The sequence below is a fragment of the Clavelina lepadiformis genome, chromosome 6 (genome assembly GCF_947623445.1).
Source record: "Clavelina lepadiformis chromosome 6, kaClaLepa1.1, whole genome shotgun sequence".
In the NCBI taxonomy this organism is placed as follows: Eukaryota; Metazoa; Chordata; class Ascidiacea; order Aplousobranchia; family Clavelinidae; genus Clavelina; species Clavelina lepadiformis.
This window is the reverse complement of record NC_135245.1, coordinates 1,680,111-1,698,291: the sequence shown is the minus strand read 5'-3', so window position 1 is coordinate 1,698,291 and position 18,181 is coordinate 1,680,111. Positions and strand designations below refer to the sequence as shown.

General features: G+C 35.7%; 2 protein-coding genes across 3 annotated transcripts in view; both read left to right on the top strand.

The window, feature by feature from the left end:
• The first annotated feature begins 451 nt into the window (after window positions 1-451).
• LOC143462245 (bcl-2-like protein 1) lies at window positions 452-5,653 on the top strand. Its single transcript, XM_076960325.1, has 3 exons — window positions 452-2,728; window positions 2,941-3,265; window positions 4,391-5,653. Exons 1-3 carry the CDS (start codon window positions 2,457-2,459, stop codon window positions 4,553-4,555), a joined length of 762 nt encoding a protein of 253 aa, XP_076816440.1. The 5' UTR covers window positions 452-2,456; the 3' UTR covers window positions 4,556-5,653.
• A 5,843-nt stretch (window positions 5,654-11,496) lies between these two features.
• Window positions 11,497-18,181, top strand: part of LOC143463495 (uncharacterized) — a 56,727-nt gene continuing 50,042 nt past the window's right edge. For both annotated transcript variants that reach the window (XM_076961974.1, XM_076961973.1), the window contains exons 1-13: window positions 11,497-11,720; window positions 12,115-12,181; window positions 13,678-13,768; window positions 14,126-14,348; window positions 14,480-14,653; window positions 14,987-15,152; window positions 15,402-15,523; window positions 15,745-15,855; window positions 16,019-16,093; window positions 16,501-16,641; window positions 16,909-17,055; window positions 17,305-17,473; window positions 17,859-17,965. In XM_076961974.1, coding sequence (XP_076818089.1) covers window positions 11,618-11,720; window positions 12,115-12,181; window positions 13,678-13,768; window positions 14,126-14,348; window positions 14,480-14,653; window positions 14,987-15,152; window positions 15,402-15,523; window positions 15,745-15,855; window positions 16,019-16,093; window positions 16,501-16,641; window positions 16,909-17,055; window positions 17,305-17,473; window positions 17,859-17,965 — 1,696 coding nt within the window. In that variant the 5' untranslated portion in view covers window positions 11,497-11,617. The remainder of the gene's footprint in view (window positions 11,721-12,114; window positions 12,182-13,677; window positions 13,769-14,125; window positions 14,349-14,479; window positions 14,654-14,986; window positions 15,153-15,401; window positions 15,524-15,744; window positions 15,856-16,018; window positions 16,094-16,500; window positions 16,642-16,908; window positions 17,056-17,304; window positions 17,474-17,858; window positions 17,966-18,181) is intronic.

Here is an 18,181-nt window from a genome sequence, read left to right as displayed (position 1 = left end):
GAATTTGGTATAAACTGTATGACTATGTATACACATTTTCTCCAGGCACTGCAGCTAAGGGATGTGAGCAGTATGATATTAAATTGATGTATGAATTTGATTCTCTCATTGCTATGAATTTCTTCAGTCAGTAAAACTTACAATACAGATTGAAATGAACAATATTCATGAGCCTGACTTTGCTTTAAAAAGTAGTTGCACCAGTTTATTTAATATAATCATTTATGCCAATCAAATATATCCCCTTTGGTATATATGTGGTTTACAGCTTGTTTTTTAAGTTGAGTACGATTGAATATCAGTCCATAAATTTGATTACCTATTATTGTGGCTTTAAAATAACGTTAAGATCGATAAGAGAGATAAAAGAAAGGTAAATGCATACTTTTGCATTGTTTTATCTTCAAACCCATCTTTCTTTTTTGAATAACCTGTTTCTTCTTTCACTTTCTGGTATGGAGATACCCTGCTGGAAATATGGCAGAGAAACTCCATATATTAGCCTGAAAGTACCATAGCTATGATCTATTTAACACAGTACTGTATTGTGCCTGGAGGGCAGTTTATTCGAACTATGTTGAGTTGCGGTGTAATCCTGCTGCAGTGTCAGTGTCACTGCTGTTTAATTTTAAACAAGTTTGACTTTTATAAATGTCATGTTTTGCTTTTCAAGCTATTATACCTCCACACTGACTCATTGACACTAATAGCCATCGATATTCTACTTTTTTCTGTAAGATTATTTAATGTCACTTGCTACATTTTGTATTAAATGTTAAATCGATTATTTTTAAAACTTCATCATTTAACTGAAAAGTTGTTTTGAATTCAACATAACGTCACTAAGAGTATGAGCCACTGCTCTGTATATATTTAGCTAATACTGTAAGTGGGTAACGTAGCCATTAATTATAGATGACTTCTTCGTACGTTCTGGTTTCAAAGGGTGAAGGCAGAAAGAAATAGGTAAATGTAGGAGAGTTTCAGAATGAGCTGGTTGTCTGACCATAGAAGCATTATGGAGGCTGCACGTTATAAATGCATTAGTGACAAGTTAACTGCTTAGGTCACTTATAACTGCTGACTATTACTGATACGTCTTATATGACACCTGGTATATGATGTATGTTGTCTTCTCTCAGGTGAAGCAATTAAGTCGATTGTAAAAATAAAAATTAACATTAAAATCGCTTCAACAATAATTTTGTTATAACTGGTATTTTGGTGGTAAAGGTTTTGTGTGCTGGACTGGGCTTACTACGTACATGAAAATTAGACATATTTAGTAGAACATTTTGTCGTATGTAAAACAACACCAACCATGATGCTGTACCGGTAAAATGTACATATGTTAAATGTTTGTGCTGTGACGCATTAGCCTTGTGTTTGTCCCAAATCAATATTTGCAATTTCATTAATCTGGTGCTCTGGCCTCCCTTTAAGCTGGTTGGGACATAATGCTACCAGGTGGTTACTTTAGTTGAAAATATTTTAACCATAACACTATTGCTCCATTACAATGTCACTAATGGTATATTTCTATAAATACATACACATATTTGCCACCTATTGTTTGAAATACCAAAGCAGGACATCTGATCACTTTCAGGTGTAAAATTACAATTGTTTTTACAAAACCTGCTGTTGGCACAATATTGTTGAAAGGAAAAATTATGATGGTTAGGTTACATATTTTGCCGGTGAATATTGCATCATCACCACATTCCAACTCCCGCATATTTGAACTTCTTTGGCTTAAATGAACCGTATATTTAGGTATGATTATGTATTTTGTTATTCGGTTCCCACAGACTTATGCACAAAGAAGAAGGCACATTCCACTGTTCATTGTGTGTGGTATTGTACATATTGTCAGGCGAATGTTGTGACTTTACCAGAATAGTGCCAAATGCCAACTATGCTATTAGTTGGCTTTTAAGCATCTATGATGAAACTTTGCACTGCTCATATGTATGTAACCAGTATCAAGCCAACTTTTGTATCAGTGGTTCAGTTACCAGTTGTGTGTAATTGAGCTGGTTTATCAAGCGAAATAATTGTGAGAGTGTCAAACATCAATTTGCTCATGCTGGTTTTGCCTATTAAGCATTTTGAAAACTGTTTTGTAGAATAGGTAGATTTTAATCTACCACTATGCCTGGAGCAGTAAGTAAATGTCAAACTCTGTAATTTGAGGCTTGACATCATCTAATATAGAAATGGGATTGCCAACAAGTCCTGCTGCAGTTTCATACTTGCTTGGTCGTAGTGATTGGAGCTTTGAAAATTATTGACATTATCAATATTATTATTACAGTCTTGTGAGCACTTATCATCTTTAACCAGTCTGATTCACTTAACATTCATTTGAAACTGTTGTATTTTCAGGCAGAAAGCAAAACTTGCTTAAGATCTAAGATGATTATTGCTTGAAGTTTTAATCTTTTGGCTTCGGTATGCAGCTTGTCGGATCAACAATGGTTCAACAAACAAGACGAGTTGTTGAAGATTATGTTCTTTACAAGATCCACTCAGCGTTGTCCCATGAAGATTACAACGCTGAGAGAGCATCGCCATACATAAACTCAATCGAGGCGTCTATCCTCATGAATGGACTACCTCTACCTCAGCAGTCTCCTTCAAAACTGAACCTCGCTTTAAGGAGCATTGCTGGCCAATATGAACGAAAATATAAAGAAACATTTCCCGATCTGCTGAATGAGATGAGGTAGGTTATAGTGTACTTTTATATAGTATTCTAGTAGCTGAAGAATAACCTATTTTGTTTGTTAACTAAATTATGTTAATAAAAGCACAGAAGCCAATGTGTAGTTTCAAGAACTTTACAAATTCATGATATTGATATCTGTTTCATTTATTTAGTGCCCACCGAAATTTTAAAACCTACATGATGTGTATGATACCTATTTTGTATTATAGAACCATGGATGTTTCAGAATCAGAAGTGGACGCCATTTTCTCAAGAATATGCAAGGATTTATTTCATTTACCCCTAAAACAAATTCCCAACAAGATTGAAAATCTCACTGCAACAAACAAAAACACTGCGGCGTTGCACAAAGTTACTTTTGATGACAGCCACATAAAGTGGGGTCATGTAATAGCACTCTTTGTATTTGCTGGAACAGTAGCTGTACGTGCTGTTGAATGCCGGACCCCTGAAAAAGTTGACGATATTGTGAATTGGGTCACAAGGTTCCTGGACACAGAGCTTTCGCCCTGGATATTAAAGCAGGGAGGATGGGTGAGAAGAATTTCGTTTATTTACGATTTTGTTTTTAGAAAATTTGAGATGTGAATCAAATGTTATTTGAAAATTGTCTTTTCATTGGACTTTTTGCTGACTGTGTGGGAGAAGTCCAAACTTGTTTAAGTTTTATGGGGGTGCATGTGGGAGTGAGTAAACACAACCACATATTTGCGCTATGTCCTCTCATTTTATAGAGTGTAGTTGGCAAAAGTTGTTCTCTGTATATAGTTACCGCTCTAAACAAACTTTTATTATCATAGCTCAAAGTTGGTTATCGGTTTTCATGTTACTTGTTCGGTTACGTATTCAAAGTCTATAAATATCTTTATTTTGGAATGATTAAATTTAGATGAATAAGTAACTATATTGCATGTAACCTAGTTTATCTGCGAACTATTAATTGCATTAGTAACTTACGATTGGAAACCAACTTCTCATCGGTACTTACATCACTCTTTCTTAAGAATATTCGTATTTCCCAATACTAAAGTTTTTAAACAAACTTTTTGTAGTTTAATCTTTAACACCACCTTAAACAATACGCTGCTAAAGAAATAAAATTTCCTCTGTCTCATATTTGGACGTTCTGGCGCTGTTTATTGTTTGTCTTCTAAATAAAGGTGTTTCCATACTTCAGTGCCGGTCTATTCACATCTCAAACTTTATTAGGGCGTTTCTCAATACAAACGGAAACTCGTAGTCAGTGAATAGAATATCTCATATTTTGTTGAGCTTTGCCGATTGTGTGTGACACAAAAAAAACGATTCGACTTTGAAAGCTTCAGAAATTATCCAAGCATTGTGCGCTACCTTTCATTCTTATTGCTATTGTCCTCTCCTGGTTTACATAGTGACTAGTTATGTTTTAGGAATGTGATAAGTTTGCACGAAAAAAAATTTGCATTGTAATTTTCTGGTGGAATATAACTCGTTACAAGGTATCTTGTGAATTTGGCAAAGTGTGTCATTGCCTTATGTAAGTACTAAGCGGTATACGGATGGATGCATATGCTTCGGCTGAACAATGTACATAATTACGCTTGGAGGAACTAAAAGGGTTACTTCACCAAAAACGAGTTATTTGTGCAGTGTACATAATGTCTGTTGCTTTTTTTCCAGGAAAATTTTGTTGAATGGAGTAAGGCGAGCGTTGACAAAATCGGTTGCGCCGAAGACAACGGGTTCGACCCCAACCTATTCAACGCCGGTATCCGCTCAGTAATGAGCGTCGGTGTGTTGGCTGCTTGCGTTGGACTCGGAGCGCTAATGATAAAGAAACTGTAGATGCCTTCATTTCTTTTTCTTTTTATTTCGTTTCCTCGTGGTGGTATGTTACTGCTATGTTATTTCTTGTAACTGTGAACATTGTTCGTATTTCTTTGTGAGCTTGACAGTAATTTTTATTTATGGCCTGGAATAAAGTACGCGTTTTCCATGCAAGACTGCATCGAGGCCTTAAGTGTGGTCTTTTCATCGTTCAAAATAGATTGTTGCTGTTAAAAGCATATTTCTTCATCATTTACCAAACAGTATTTGAGGTAATAACATTTATTACTAAACTGGTAATTTTATTTTTATGTTTTAATTGCGAGGCTGTTAGACAAAATGTTTAAAGGTTTGAACGGATGTCAAAAATCGTTTCTAAGGAAAACCCACTGAAATAAAACTTATTTTTAGAATGGTTATAAAGTTTGCTGGGTTTTATGTATTGAAAGGCATGGTGGATTTTTTTTAATAATATCCAGCAAAACTACATTTCATTGTCAGTCTGGCGTTTTGTTGTTCACCCATTCATCGTAATTTGAGTCGGAAAATAAAACACGATCATCTGTATGTAGACGACCAACATATTAACGTTATTTCAATAAGAACAGCTTAATATACACCTTAAGTCCTGACCTTGCCGGGTCTTTGTGGTGCTTGCATCGTTTTGTCTTCGGTGTTCGGTCAGAGTTATCTGTGTAAAAGATTCCCTACAAGGAAACAGATCGGACTGACGCTTCCGCCAAGTCTAGTCGTATTAGTTATTATTCTGTAACAATATGGAAGTTATGTCATGTTGCTATTGCATTGTCAAGCTAAATTCGTCGTCACCGTCATACTTGACCATTTCTTGTTTCCTTTCGATCATGTTTTTATTTTTCACGAAAATGACGTTGTTTGTCGTAACCCTGTTGTAGTGTACATGCGTACCGTTCGTTTCGTTAAGTATTTTTATTCTTATTATTAATATTATCGTTGTTGTGACGCTTTCTATCAACAAGGTTCATTCCGTTAATGGGCAGCGCCTAGCACAGAAAATGTGTAAAAGAAAGAGTTTCGTGGGATTACATTCGCCTCACTCTGATTATGCCTTGAAAGTTAATAAAACACAGGCTCTGACACTTTGTGCGTGTTTGCTGTTTATTCCCCCCATGTGAGTGTCTTGGAATGCAATAAACATCCAACAGTCGCTGATATTAAGTCCGCAACCATCCGCTTGAGACGTTGAAATATTTTCATGCCGATGGATTACGCCTTCCACAAAGGTTCCCTTCGGTGGAAGCGCAGGTCTTGAAACGACTCTGATATTCTCAGGTTTGTTTTTGTTTAGAACTTCCACGTTAACAGAAGACGCGCTTTGAATGAAAGCATTTAACTACCGCTATCAATTCACCTGCGCTCTTTCCATTAACTGGTTAACACGTTGGCGAAGTGGGCGGGTGAATAAAGCTACCTTTGGTCAGAGCAACTGGTAAACAAGTTCGACCAAGATAACGAAATTTTTATCTCGTGATTTTGTTATGCGGTCTCATGGTCATACCATGTGGTGTAACTCTTAATCCGAAGTCTTCATGTTTTCCGTTGTTTTTTCTTTGGAAAATTTTTGGGAATTTCGAGAATGACTTGCCACAGTAAAGTTACAGCTGGGGAAATTCCTATTGCGTTAACTCCGAAAATAGTTGGCCCTAACACAGACAAACACGTTGCATGAATACGAGTTAACATTATCACTACCCACCCACAATTATTTAATAAAGTGGGCTTTCATAACAATGCCCGTTGTTGCGATCCGGAAATGAGACTCGGTTAATCCCGGTCATGCGTGACGTAGTCACGTCAACTTCCTCAGTAGTAACTATGCTTCATGCAACACTGGTTAATTGCTTGCGATGTGTCGCTCGCATAACAAATTGCTTTTTTCTCCTTCCAAGTAATTCAACACTATGCGTTACCAGCTATACGTTGCCGGTGTTTGATTGGCAATCAAACCGTAACAGGACCTGGTTTGAGCATGGGAAGTGCTCAAATGAGGTAATATTACGTCACTCCTTGCTAAATTTGGCATTAAATGTTTCAGCAAATGCACCGACAGCCGATTAATTGGCTGTCGACGTAATCGAAGAGTTTTCTGCGGTCGAAATAAACAACGTTAGCGGTTAAGTGTTATTGCACCGTTTGGCGTGGGCCCGTCGTGTGAAGATGACGTATATAAAAGTTCGAGTAGTGGTAATAATGAAGTCAACAAATTAGCTTTAATGTGTTGGCGATCAATAAGTTATTCGTCATTCATACTTTGTATAAATTTGCACGAAACGTTTCTGCATTTAAGTTTGGGAGGCTTACAGCGTGCATAAAGCGAATCTATTTTTGAACGAAACATTTCCATGCAAAAAATCTCATGCGGCCCCATATGACATGATTTCCATATTTGGCGACAAACGTGCTTTCGGTCATGGATTTTGATGCACAGCGTCCGATGTTGAACATTGCAAGTCATTCTTCACAGTAAAGTAGCGTAACAAGCTCGCTTGCGTCTACTGTAAACAAAATTCAGCAACGGTTATCGTATAAGTCATGGTGAAAGAAACCCAAAGTGTTGCAAGTGGTGATAAAGTCTGTGTTTTTTGCGCTAGTGCAAATAACGGAGTTATTCCGGTCAATAACTTATATCTAACTATGCCGAAGTCGGCGAATTCCCAATTGACATTTCAAACACTCTTGAGCCTGGCTGAGCCAATTGAACTGTAGAACACTTTTCAAACGATTCTCGAACGGAGCTTTTTCGTTTGAAGTATCCCAGCTAAACGCTCTCAAAGGGCTCGCCTACGCATTCCACATATTCCATAAATACTTCAGACGATACGCGCCATGGTTCCGGTTTTCGGCCGACCTCTAATGCACTTCTCTCTCTCTCTTCTTTTACGATTACGTCATCGCGCATTGTGCACAGCATAACAAGTACGCGGTAAGTTGATCTGTTTATCGCGTTTCTGGGGCTGTTTTTGATGTTTTCTTCCCATCATTGGATGGGTTTCGTGGTCGGCTGATTTTCCACTTCTTCATTGTATGTCTAAGATAAATAAATCGGTAGCATAAGTATTATTCAACTTTAAATGTTTAGGCTGGTAGCTATAATAAACTGTACAAGTGTTTCCGAAGGCCGTAATTTGTTTTGTTAAGAACCGGATAAGTTGACACAATGTAACGACTCTTGAATCGTTCTCTGTGGGACTCTGTTAATGAAATAGACGGAGCAAACTGAACCAGAATGAATTCACTGTAAACGGATTTTTTTAACACGATGTGAAGTCGTAAACCAACGTCAGTGTGTTGTTTGACATTTACCGGGCGTCTGCTTTTCCTGTATCATGTCACGTGGTTAACATCTATTTTAACCGATGTTTTCATCCGAAATGAAAAAAATAACGACAAAGTTTCAAAGGATTTCAAAGAAACGTGAACTTCAGACGAACGTTTGGTAGGTTAATTTCTTCCAAATCCCACCGGTGGAATAACAACTTGGTGCCCAGTGGCTTTTTATGCCTCTTTAGCGTCATCTATCGACTGTCATCATGAAACTTGCCACTTTTCAGCAGGTTAATTAATGCCAAAATAACAAACGAAAACAATAACAACCAATACTTTTTACATCACATCTTCTTATATGAATGTAAAAGGTGATCTTGTATTATCGTTTGTTATAAAGTTATAAACTTGAGTTAAAATGTTTTAAAATGTCAGAAATTTTCAAATAAACGTAAATCTTTCGGCGGCAACTCGCATGGATTGATGGGTTTAGTGGCCGTGCTTGTTGCTACCAGCAATTATTAACTTAATTATTTTAAGTACCTTTTAAGCCTTGTCACTTTTTCCCGTTTCTTAGCGCACGCTGACAATAACTGTCTTCATTTTTCGTCCCCATCCACGCTTTTAACAAAAACTTACATAATTGAAATGATACGGGAGTTGGCTTTAATCTTTCGGGAACAGATTTTGTGGGAAATTGACAGTGACAGTGAAAATTTTATTTCCGCCCGTTCCTATCGTCTTTTTCGAACACACAAAAACATTTTTGTAAGTTATTTATGGTAAGTAAAAATGTTTTAATTTCAAACTTGCTTTTCAAATCAAGTATCTAAAAGGCAGTTTTGAAATCTCTAAGCTTGGTTAAACTGGGGTTGGACGCGTAGACGGGAAGGTAGTATTACCTTTCGCGGGAATGCCAAGTCTCTGGGTATTCTGACCACACAGCCGCACATTCTAAGTAGCTTCCATTGGCGTTAACATTAATGGGATGCTTTGCGTTTGTCCATTTTGTGAGAGGTTTCGTAGAATGAATGGCCCATTCATAATCATAATCGGGGAAAAATCCCGTCGTCATATTTCAGGTTGCAACACCCGATTCGTCAAGGATTAGCCCGTAGAGATTCTTACAGGTGATGCACAGATTAACCATTCGTGTAAGAAAAAGGTAAAATTTTAATCTCTTGAGGAAATTGAGCTAAAGCTAACATTATGTCGAATGGGTAATCCACATAGTTCAGGCCTATGACTGCATGGTCACCTGGTAGTGGTAGGGTAGTGTGCACAATAATGCATACACCGTACCAGCAGACCTGCCGGCAACAACCATAGGCCTGAAATGTGGATTATCCATTCGACATAAGGTTAGTCTGAGCTCAATTACCATAAGAGATTAAGATTTTACCTTTACCAATACAAATGGCTAATCTGTGCGTGACCGGTAAGCATCCCTATATATGAGGTGATTGCAGACATCTTCTTGAACACCCCAAATACACATCAGACCTTGCAGAGCCTGACAGAAATTTTTATTCGCAACTTGTAAAAACAAAATAAATAGGCTTAAAATATAAAATAAAACAAAATAATTAGAAAGTAACAAGAAGTTTTATTTGTCAGCAACCTTTCAGCAGCTAGATTGACGAACACTGCTATACCGAAACGATGACAATTTTGTCGTATATACTGTATATTTTTTAATAAGCGTTTGCAATTTTTTTTTTATAAATTACCGTATAGATTGCCTAACTAATGATTATAGTTAAATGAAATCAATCATCGCTTCCCTTTTTTTCCTTAAGAATACCCAAAACCGTTAAAAGTTTATTTCAGTGGCGCTATTTGCAATTTATTTTAGTAAACCTCTTCAACGCTTGAATTAAAGTTAAGCTACAATTAACTCCGCTGGATGTGATCATGATGGCGGTAGACGAAATGGAAGCGGCTGTTTCGTTTTTCGCGGTACCTGTTTGAACGTTTGTTGTTACATTGAAGTATGTTTGCCTCCAGGATGCATGCAAGCAAATAGCCTAAATAGGGATGTGTCTAATCAAAATGGCCTTTATTTTGTAAAAAGCAAGACAACAGCTAGAGCGACATGTCATAGCTTGTAGGCCTAGACTATAGCTTAGTTTTACTTGTTTGGTTGACTTTAAAGACCGTAAATTTTTCTGTGTGTCGTGATTTCACATATTCACAAAAATGTTACATTCCATACTGGGAAAGGGTGGCAGCTGTACCATGAGATATTTTTAATTATGCTTTTGCATCCCAGCAATGGCATCAGGCTCGCCCGAAATTTTCTCCAGCTGTACCATGCCTTTTAATCTAGACAATTAATTAATTATCATTGAATGAATCGTGCTACTACTATCAGACCGTTATATATATATTAATGGGTATCTCGCAAAAAGTTAAAGGAGTTATTCATTTGCAATCTGAAGCTATAGAGTAACCTAAAACACAAATAGTCTACAACCATTCTGGAATTGTAAATTTCCAAACCTAAAGGTTATAGCCTAGGCTTAATTATATAAAATGACCAAATGGTGATCTACCTTATAATGCCCAGCCTAGCTTTTAGTAGAAGATTTTATAAAGGGGGATGCCTGTGTAGAAATTTTCAAAACGAAAATTAAAGCACTCTGCAGATTAAAATAGCCTCATACTAGTCTACCAATTTACAGAAAGTTGAAACAAAGTTGAAAAATGACAGTCTCAATATACTGCTAATTTAAATATAATGTTTGTTGCAAAGAACTGATGGCATGTTCCATTTAATATTGGTTACAATAGGCTTTGTAGACATCTCACTGTATTTTATTAATATGTTCTATCACCCAAGTATTCGTGGTACAAAGCTTATGAAAACAAAATAATGCAGTTGTAAAGAGTGTTTCAAGATTGTATAAATAGAAGATTTAAAAAATGAACTTTGAAATTTAAATAAGAAGTTTAAAGTTTAAATGAAAAAGTGTTTAAAAGAGTTTAAAAATCAAGGGTATATAGTTGTAATTTAAATATTTTGTGATGTGAAGTTTCACTTTGCACAATTTCAAAACAACCCCACAGCAAATAAATAGCAATTGATGTAAACCATGACATCACAATAGAGGTATTCACGTGTTGAAACAAGTCAAACTTTGCAGCTGAATTTGTAATTATTTGGTGAGAGTTTTGTTGAAATGCAATAAACTAATAAATAAAAATAAAATAACAAAAATAAAAAATTTTGTTTGTGTATCATCCATGTGTGTAGTACATTACCTGGGACGTTTGATGTAGCGTAATTTAATTTAGGCTAAGAAGTTTAGAAATAGTATTTTGAAAGCAGCAGTAGTATCAAGTAGTAGTAGCAGTAGCAGTATGAAGAAGTATTTTGAAAACATGACCAAATATTTGCCACTATCAGTAAATACTTTTTTTTTTCGATACATCTTTTTTATGAGATATTTTTGCTTTCATGGCTCGTAATAAAGCAATGGGTGATTATGTGGTTTCAGTGTTAAGTAAATTGACAAAATATTTCTATTCGTCTATTGTTATTAAAATAAATTTGTAATTATCAGTATGACCGAATAGATTTTGAAATGTCATAAGTCTATTGTAATTGTTAATAGCAACTTAAGTTGTTTGTTTTTATTTATGTTGTAGAGTTTATATTTTCTTGACTAACTAAGTAAAATTGAAATTGAAGAGTTTGTACAAAACGATAAAAAAAAGCAAATCAAATCCACTGTTTGGAGCATTGAGACTATGGGAGACCATTCCTAAACAATAATGACATTGAAAATGAAGAATTTTATGGGAAGCTACAAGAAAAGCTTCCAACTATGGTTTATATTTGGATGCATGCTATTTCTGCAAGTTCATTTTGTATCCGGTACGTGTTCAAGTTTGTATATTTTGTTTTTTAAACTGTTAATAGCTAGCGCGAATGCATTTACTTCATATAACTTGTTTTCATTAAACCTCAAGGAAAATCTACTTTCAAGCAATATATATGCTTTATCAGAATTCTCATTTTTGTTTTGTTGTGTATAATTTTGTTTACAAACAATTACTTTCCATCTTTAGTTAAAATTAAAAATGCCATTTTAAGCATTGGAAAAATTTAACTGTGTTGTTATAAATTTTTTTTCACCTGATGGGTGCTACTTGTATCCAACTTATTAACTGTTTTACGGTGAAGACGGCCACCTTTGTTTTATTAATGGAATAGTTATAATACTTGTCGATTTTATTGTTGTCTTATCATAGTCAAATTGTTTTTTCAGGAACTATTTGCTCCCCGGGAACATATTATGAAAGTGGAATATGCGTTCAGTGTCCGACCGGATATTAGTAAGTGTTAAGATATTCTGTTTCATTAAACAAACTAAAGATGTGATTTTCTGCGTGGAGTTTTTACTAAATGACAACATCATTTTTTTAGTTGTGTTTTATGTTGTAGTTATATATATCTATGAAATAGTAATTTCTTAGTGTTAAACTGCAATTTTTGTTCTTAAAATTATTTACTGTACTCCAATTATTGTTTAAAATTTTTTTTTATCATATTGCAATTAGAAATGTGTTAGATTCAAAATTTTAAAGTTTTTCCTTCCAGTTCAAGGTTTCAAGTCAGAGATTCTCTCTGTTTAACTTGATCCTTAGATAACCCTCCATTGTCAGTGGTATTGTGTACATTGCCATGAATTGTCCTATTGTGTGAGAAGTGATAAAAGACCATTTCTAAGACTACCAACCAAACACAAATCAACAGAATTTCTTTTTGTTTGGTCACACATATTTATGACAATTTATATTGTTCGAATGTCTTCTGCGTTTATGCGGTTGATTTTCTTCTATGATGTTTTCTGTTTGTTGTCACACTGGTTGGGAGTGTTCCACAACTAAACTTATAAATCATTCTGGCTGCTATTGTGTGATTCCTGATTACATTTTTCGTCTTTCATAAATGCAAGGTTTCTTTGCACTAGTTTTTATAATAACATTGACGTTGTTTTATTTTTGTTTGCCATATATTAACAATCATTGCTTCACAGTATGCCTGCACTATACAAATTTTGATGATTTCCAGGAATTTTTAAATTTTGTTGTGAAATATATTTTGGTCTTAAGAATCATAAAATAATATCAAAAACACAAGGATTATATAATTTATACGTATTAACCAATGGATCTTCGAATTCATCATCGAGAATGACAAGTATGCAAACAAAAAGTTTCCTTGTACTAAGGATAAGTCATAATTGGACTGTGCAAATATTAGCCGTGATCTGAATGTGGCCAGCTATGTGCGTCAATGGTGCTTGTTTGTCGTGGCAACTTTCCTTGTGTTTTAAGGTTTCATTGAGTGGACGGCGTATAACATCAGCTCAAGTCTCAACACGTTGAACATTGTAATGGTTACGAAACTATGACAATCTCAATTTCTTGTTGACTTAAGAGTTTTAAATCAAAATCAAGGGTTTTTCTGACTTTCAACTTACTTGTCGTTACAGCCAATATGTGCAAAGAACTTGTATCTTTTTTCTTGTAAATCCAATGCAAAATCCCCCTTTTTAATTTTGATTTTCTGGTTATTATTGTATGTATTAACTTTGTTTCTATTATTGTGTAATGTTATTAATTTTTGATTAAAAAATATGCTCGGTGTCAAGAATGGCATAATCCGCTAGCATAAGTTTTCTTTGCTTTTTTCATAATTAGTATTTGCAAATTATGTGTTAATTGATTGGTATCAAATTAATCAAAATGTTATTGTACCTTTGCAATATGAAACCAAATATCTAAAAGAAGCATGCAAGTGTTTTAACTATCTTTTCTTACTTTAGTTGCACAGGTGGAAATGCCACAGCAAGAATTCCTTGTGGTACTGGGACTTACAATGATCAAGTCGGACAAACTAACATTACTGCATGCCAGGTGAAATACTGTGACATCAACTGCTTTTGCTTTGCACTAAATGCTAAAATTTATTGCATCAACTATGTCTACATGCCTATACATAAAAATGAACAACCTTTAGTGTACATTATCCTGAAGTTTATTGGTATAAATAAAAAGCTTGTTAAGATAACTTCTGATGAATGAAAGTATTCTTCGCTGATCTTGCTAAAATGTCTATAGTAAAATGGATTATCTTACACTGTAACTATGCATAAATTTAAATGGATGTAATGTTTATTTTTGATTGATCGAATTTAAAATGAACATTACTAAAGCCTTTTTAATCCCACTCGTCTGCGTTTAACACTGAATGATTTAACGTCTTTGTTTTAGCAATGTCAAGGTGGCACATTTAGCAGTTCAACCGGCACAGAGTCATGTACACCATGCTCTGCCGGAACGTTCTGTACAGAAGGAAGCAGCAGAGAGGAACCTTGTGGCGCAGGGTCATACTCGATTGCTCGGAGTGCTTCATGTACTTCTTGTCCTGCTGGCTACTCCTGTGTTGACCCCACAGCCGCTGTGTTTTGTCTTGAAGGAACTTTTAGTGCTGGAGGTGGCTGTGAAATCTTGTAAAACAATCTTCACAGTTTTAGAATTGATTAAAACACAAGTTCGTTTGTTGTTGACAAGACCATATTTCTCCATCCCACAAACATCAGTACACAACGTTGTTATATGACGCAGGTGCTACAACATGCAGTCCTTGTCCTGGTGGTAGCGCATGCCCAGGTAGGGATGAGACCGTTCTGTGTTCAATCGGCACGGCAAGTGCGTGGATGGAAGAAACCTGCACTCCCTGCTCCTCTGGATACTATGCAAATTCAGCAGGGTTAAGTGCATGTCTGCCTTGCCCTGCAGGTAAGCTGCGACTGTTTTGTGAATATAAGCAGCAAATGTTTTGTGCTATTTAGATTGACGGAAGAATCTTTTTCACTCACTTGGTTTATGTTGTTTGCTTTTTCATGGAGTACTAACTTCAATAATTTAGTTTTGATATTTCCGAAACTTTGTGCAAGTATTTTTCAATTTTTTGGAAGTGAAAGGAGTAAATGTAGGAAGAGATCAATGTAATTCAGATGCACACTTTGTTATTCCGATGGTTTTAGACAGCCTTCCATTCAATAACTACTTTAATATTGCTCTGACTGATACTTATTGCTGCAGTTTTCGAAATAATTATTTTCATTTTAGGGTCGTCTTGCTCTGACCCAAGAAGTAGGCCAGTGCCTTGTAGAACAGGATATATTTCAGCTGAAAACGCTACCATTTGTACCTTGTGTGCCAGCGATAAAGTTTCGTCTTTAGACCACACAATTTGCGAATCCTGTCCCGCTGGTTTTCAATGCACTGACCCTTCGTAAGCAATTACCTTTCTAGGCACCTGTTCAAATATGCTTTTTACTATATATTTGCTGTAATAAAATATGTTTTGGTTAAAATGAGTGACCATTAATTCAGGCTGGATTTATTGATGGTGTGAGTATGATTAATTCATTATTTTCTATTTGTGTTATCGACCCTATGTTTGCTCACAATTGCCATGAGACACCCCTTTTATTGCCGATGATATTGAATATTTTAAGTAAACAATCTTACTGTCTCTCAGGGCTGGGCCTGAACCTTGCACAGCCGGTACTTATTCTCTTCTTGATGATGCAGCTTGCACATCATGTCCGGTTAATTTCCAGTGTTTGTCATCGTCCACTGATCCAGTGCCTTGTGGTTCCAGTAAGTGATTAATTCTTAAATACAAACTTGTATCACTTATCATGAACCAAACGTGGCAAGTTTAACAAATTTTTTGCAATATACGTAAGACTATATAATTGCTGTGCTATGGTTTGTTGCATGAAAACATTATCTCTTTACCATCAATTTTACACAGTTTTATTATTTTTTTTTCATTTGCATTTTCATGTTTATGTGTAACCTTGCGCAATTCATCGCAGACACCTTTTCTGATGCCGGTGCCACGACATGTGAAGCTTGTCCAGCTGGCTATTCATGCGGTTCAAGTGGAACAGTGTTGTGCACCGGTGGAACATACAGTGCATTAAGAGGTGATGAAAAGCATTTTTTCGAGCAATCTCTTGTTATTGTTAATGCTTTTTTCCAGCCTGATCTTCCTAGTTGTCATCTATAGCAGCTGTTTTGGCTTCTTGAAATACTTGATTTTGCTTAAAATAGTTTGTGATAATGTTTGTTATTCTTGTTATTTGTCAGACTCAACCTGTCACGGCTGTCCCAGAGGAAGCCGCTGCCCTGACGGATCATCGTCACCAATAACTTGTCCAACTGGTAAAGTTTGTCAAGCGTAACGAACATTTACTTAAACCACTGCTTCTCAACAGAAACTCGTAATGCTTAATAAACTGTTAATTGTAGTGCTGGTTGTGTTTTACATTGTACTTCTTATTTACATCAGTAGATTGTTTTACGGATAGCGTAAAAAACAATGATATAATGAAAATGAAAAATGGTTTGGTATACTTTTATGAGTCATGTGAGAAAGACCAAAAAATTAACATTATGGAAATATCTTCATCAATGAAACGCTTCAATAAATATATATGTAAGCTGCGTTGGCGATGTTTGATGTTTCATAAAAATAAATTGACTCCTTTGCAAACAACTGTATTTTCTTTACACCAGCCCAAATGGCACATATTTTGTTGCTATATTCACTGCGCTTTTTATATATTTAGGCACGTACAGCTTTGCAAATGCTTCCGTGTGTTCAACTTGTCCTGCCGGCTACTCATGCCCATCAGCCACAGAGTATATCGAGTGTATTGTTGGAACCTACAGTAGTGGTGGCTTGTCAACCTGCTTAAGCTGTCCAGCTGGTATGGTATAAGCTAAGAAGCTTTTGTCTATCATATCATAGCCATAACTTATTTCAGCTAAAGTTTTAATCATATCTGTACATCAACTCAATGCCTTATTATTACCATTCTGGATTTCCAGCTATTATTTGTAACCACTAATATGAAATAGGGAATATAGTAACAATCCTTAGACGGTTTTCTTTTAAAGTGTTAAATACCAGATGCTTTGTAATGGTATTGGTCACACAAGCTCTGTGTGTGATGCACGAATGTACTTGTATGAAGGTTCTACTTGCTCAAGGTCAAGTATAGTGTCCTCAACATCAAGTATTTGCTCACTGGGTGAGTACGATAATTCTGGAACTTGCGAGGATTGTCCTGAAGGGAAATTCTGTCCTGACCCCAGTTCAACGCCACAGGATTGCATGGCTGGTAAGATTGACTACTTTTAAGACGAGTTAGACGCGTGTTGAACTCCATTTGTGCGAATCTTTATTTGATTTTCTTTTTTTTACAAACATTTCAAAACTTTATGAGAGTTTTTGTATCCTTTGCTATAGTGTTGGAACTACCCAACAATACAAACCCATATCTGCAGTATTTAATGTCTGGCAGTGAAATAACTTTATTAGGTCCGTAAGGTTGATCGGTTGGTAATTTTTATACATTTTTAACTTTCAGGCCAGTACAGTGGAAGTGGGGCCACATTCTGTGAACAATGTCCACCAGGTATGGAGTGTCCTGATGGAACCGCATCTGGTCTGTCACAGTGTTTACCAGGAACCTACTCTCCCGGTGGTCTTGTGTCATGTCGAATTTGTTCTGCTGGGTCCTACTGCCCTAGCATATAGTATGTAAACTATCTTGATAGACTTTATTATCTGCGCTTTTTAGGGTTGGCACGGTCGATTGGGTTTTGCTATATATACCTTTGGTACCAGAGTAACAAGGTGCCGGCTATCGTGTAAATTAATTGATTATTTAATTAGATTTTCACTTACCTCAACAAACGGAGTTAATTTGTTGGGTAATTGCTTAGTAACTTAATTTAATTTGTTTACTTTTTATAGTTTGTTTAGTATGTTTTTCTGTTGTTAAGCTTTCTAGCGCACAAAAACTTCTGTTTCTTGTCTGTGCATTTGTACAAGTGTAATATTGCTGTAGAACACTGAGTTATCCTTGTAAATAACAACACAAAAAACATGAGTTTTATATGTTTGTCTTATCTAACTCAGTCAAGCGGTCGAGATAACCTGCTCACCAGGAACGTATTCATTGGGAAGTGAAAGTTCTTGTACCACCTGCCCAGCTGGAAAACAATGTCCAGCAACTTCTGTTGAAGGTACTTTATTAAATCCTTAATGTAGCCGCTTGTCGTTGCATTGTTTAATTTTTCTAAATTTGTTATAAATAAAAAGTAAATAAAATAAAGCAAATAAAAGCCACTACACCACTATTAAACAGCCACTAAAACAAGTAGATGTTCAAAACCAAATATTGAGAATCAGTCAAGTCTGTTTCTGAAGACTGAACATTTGAGCAAACAAGCTCACCATAT

Coding starts and splice junctions, on each gene's coding strand:
- LOC143462245 (XM_076960325.1), top strand. CDS start 2,457: ATGCAGCTTGTCGGATCAACAATGGTTCAACAAACAAGACGAGTTGTT. Junction 2,729..2,940: donor GATCTGCTGAATGAGATGAG/GTAGGTTATAGT, acceptor TTTGTATTATAG/AACCATGGATGTTTCAGAAT. Junction 3,266..4,390: donor TATTAAAGCAGGGAGGATGG/GTGAGAAGAATT, acceptor CTTTTTTTCCAG/GAAAATTTTGTTGAATGGAG.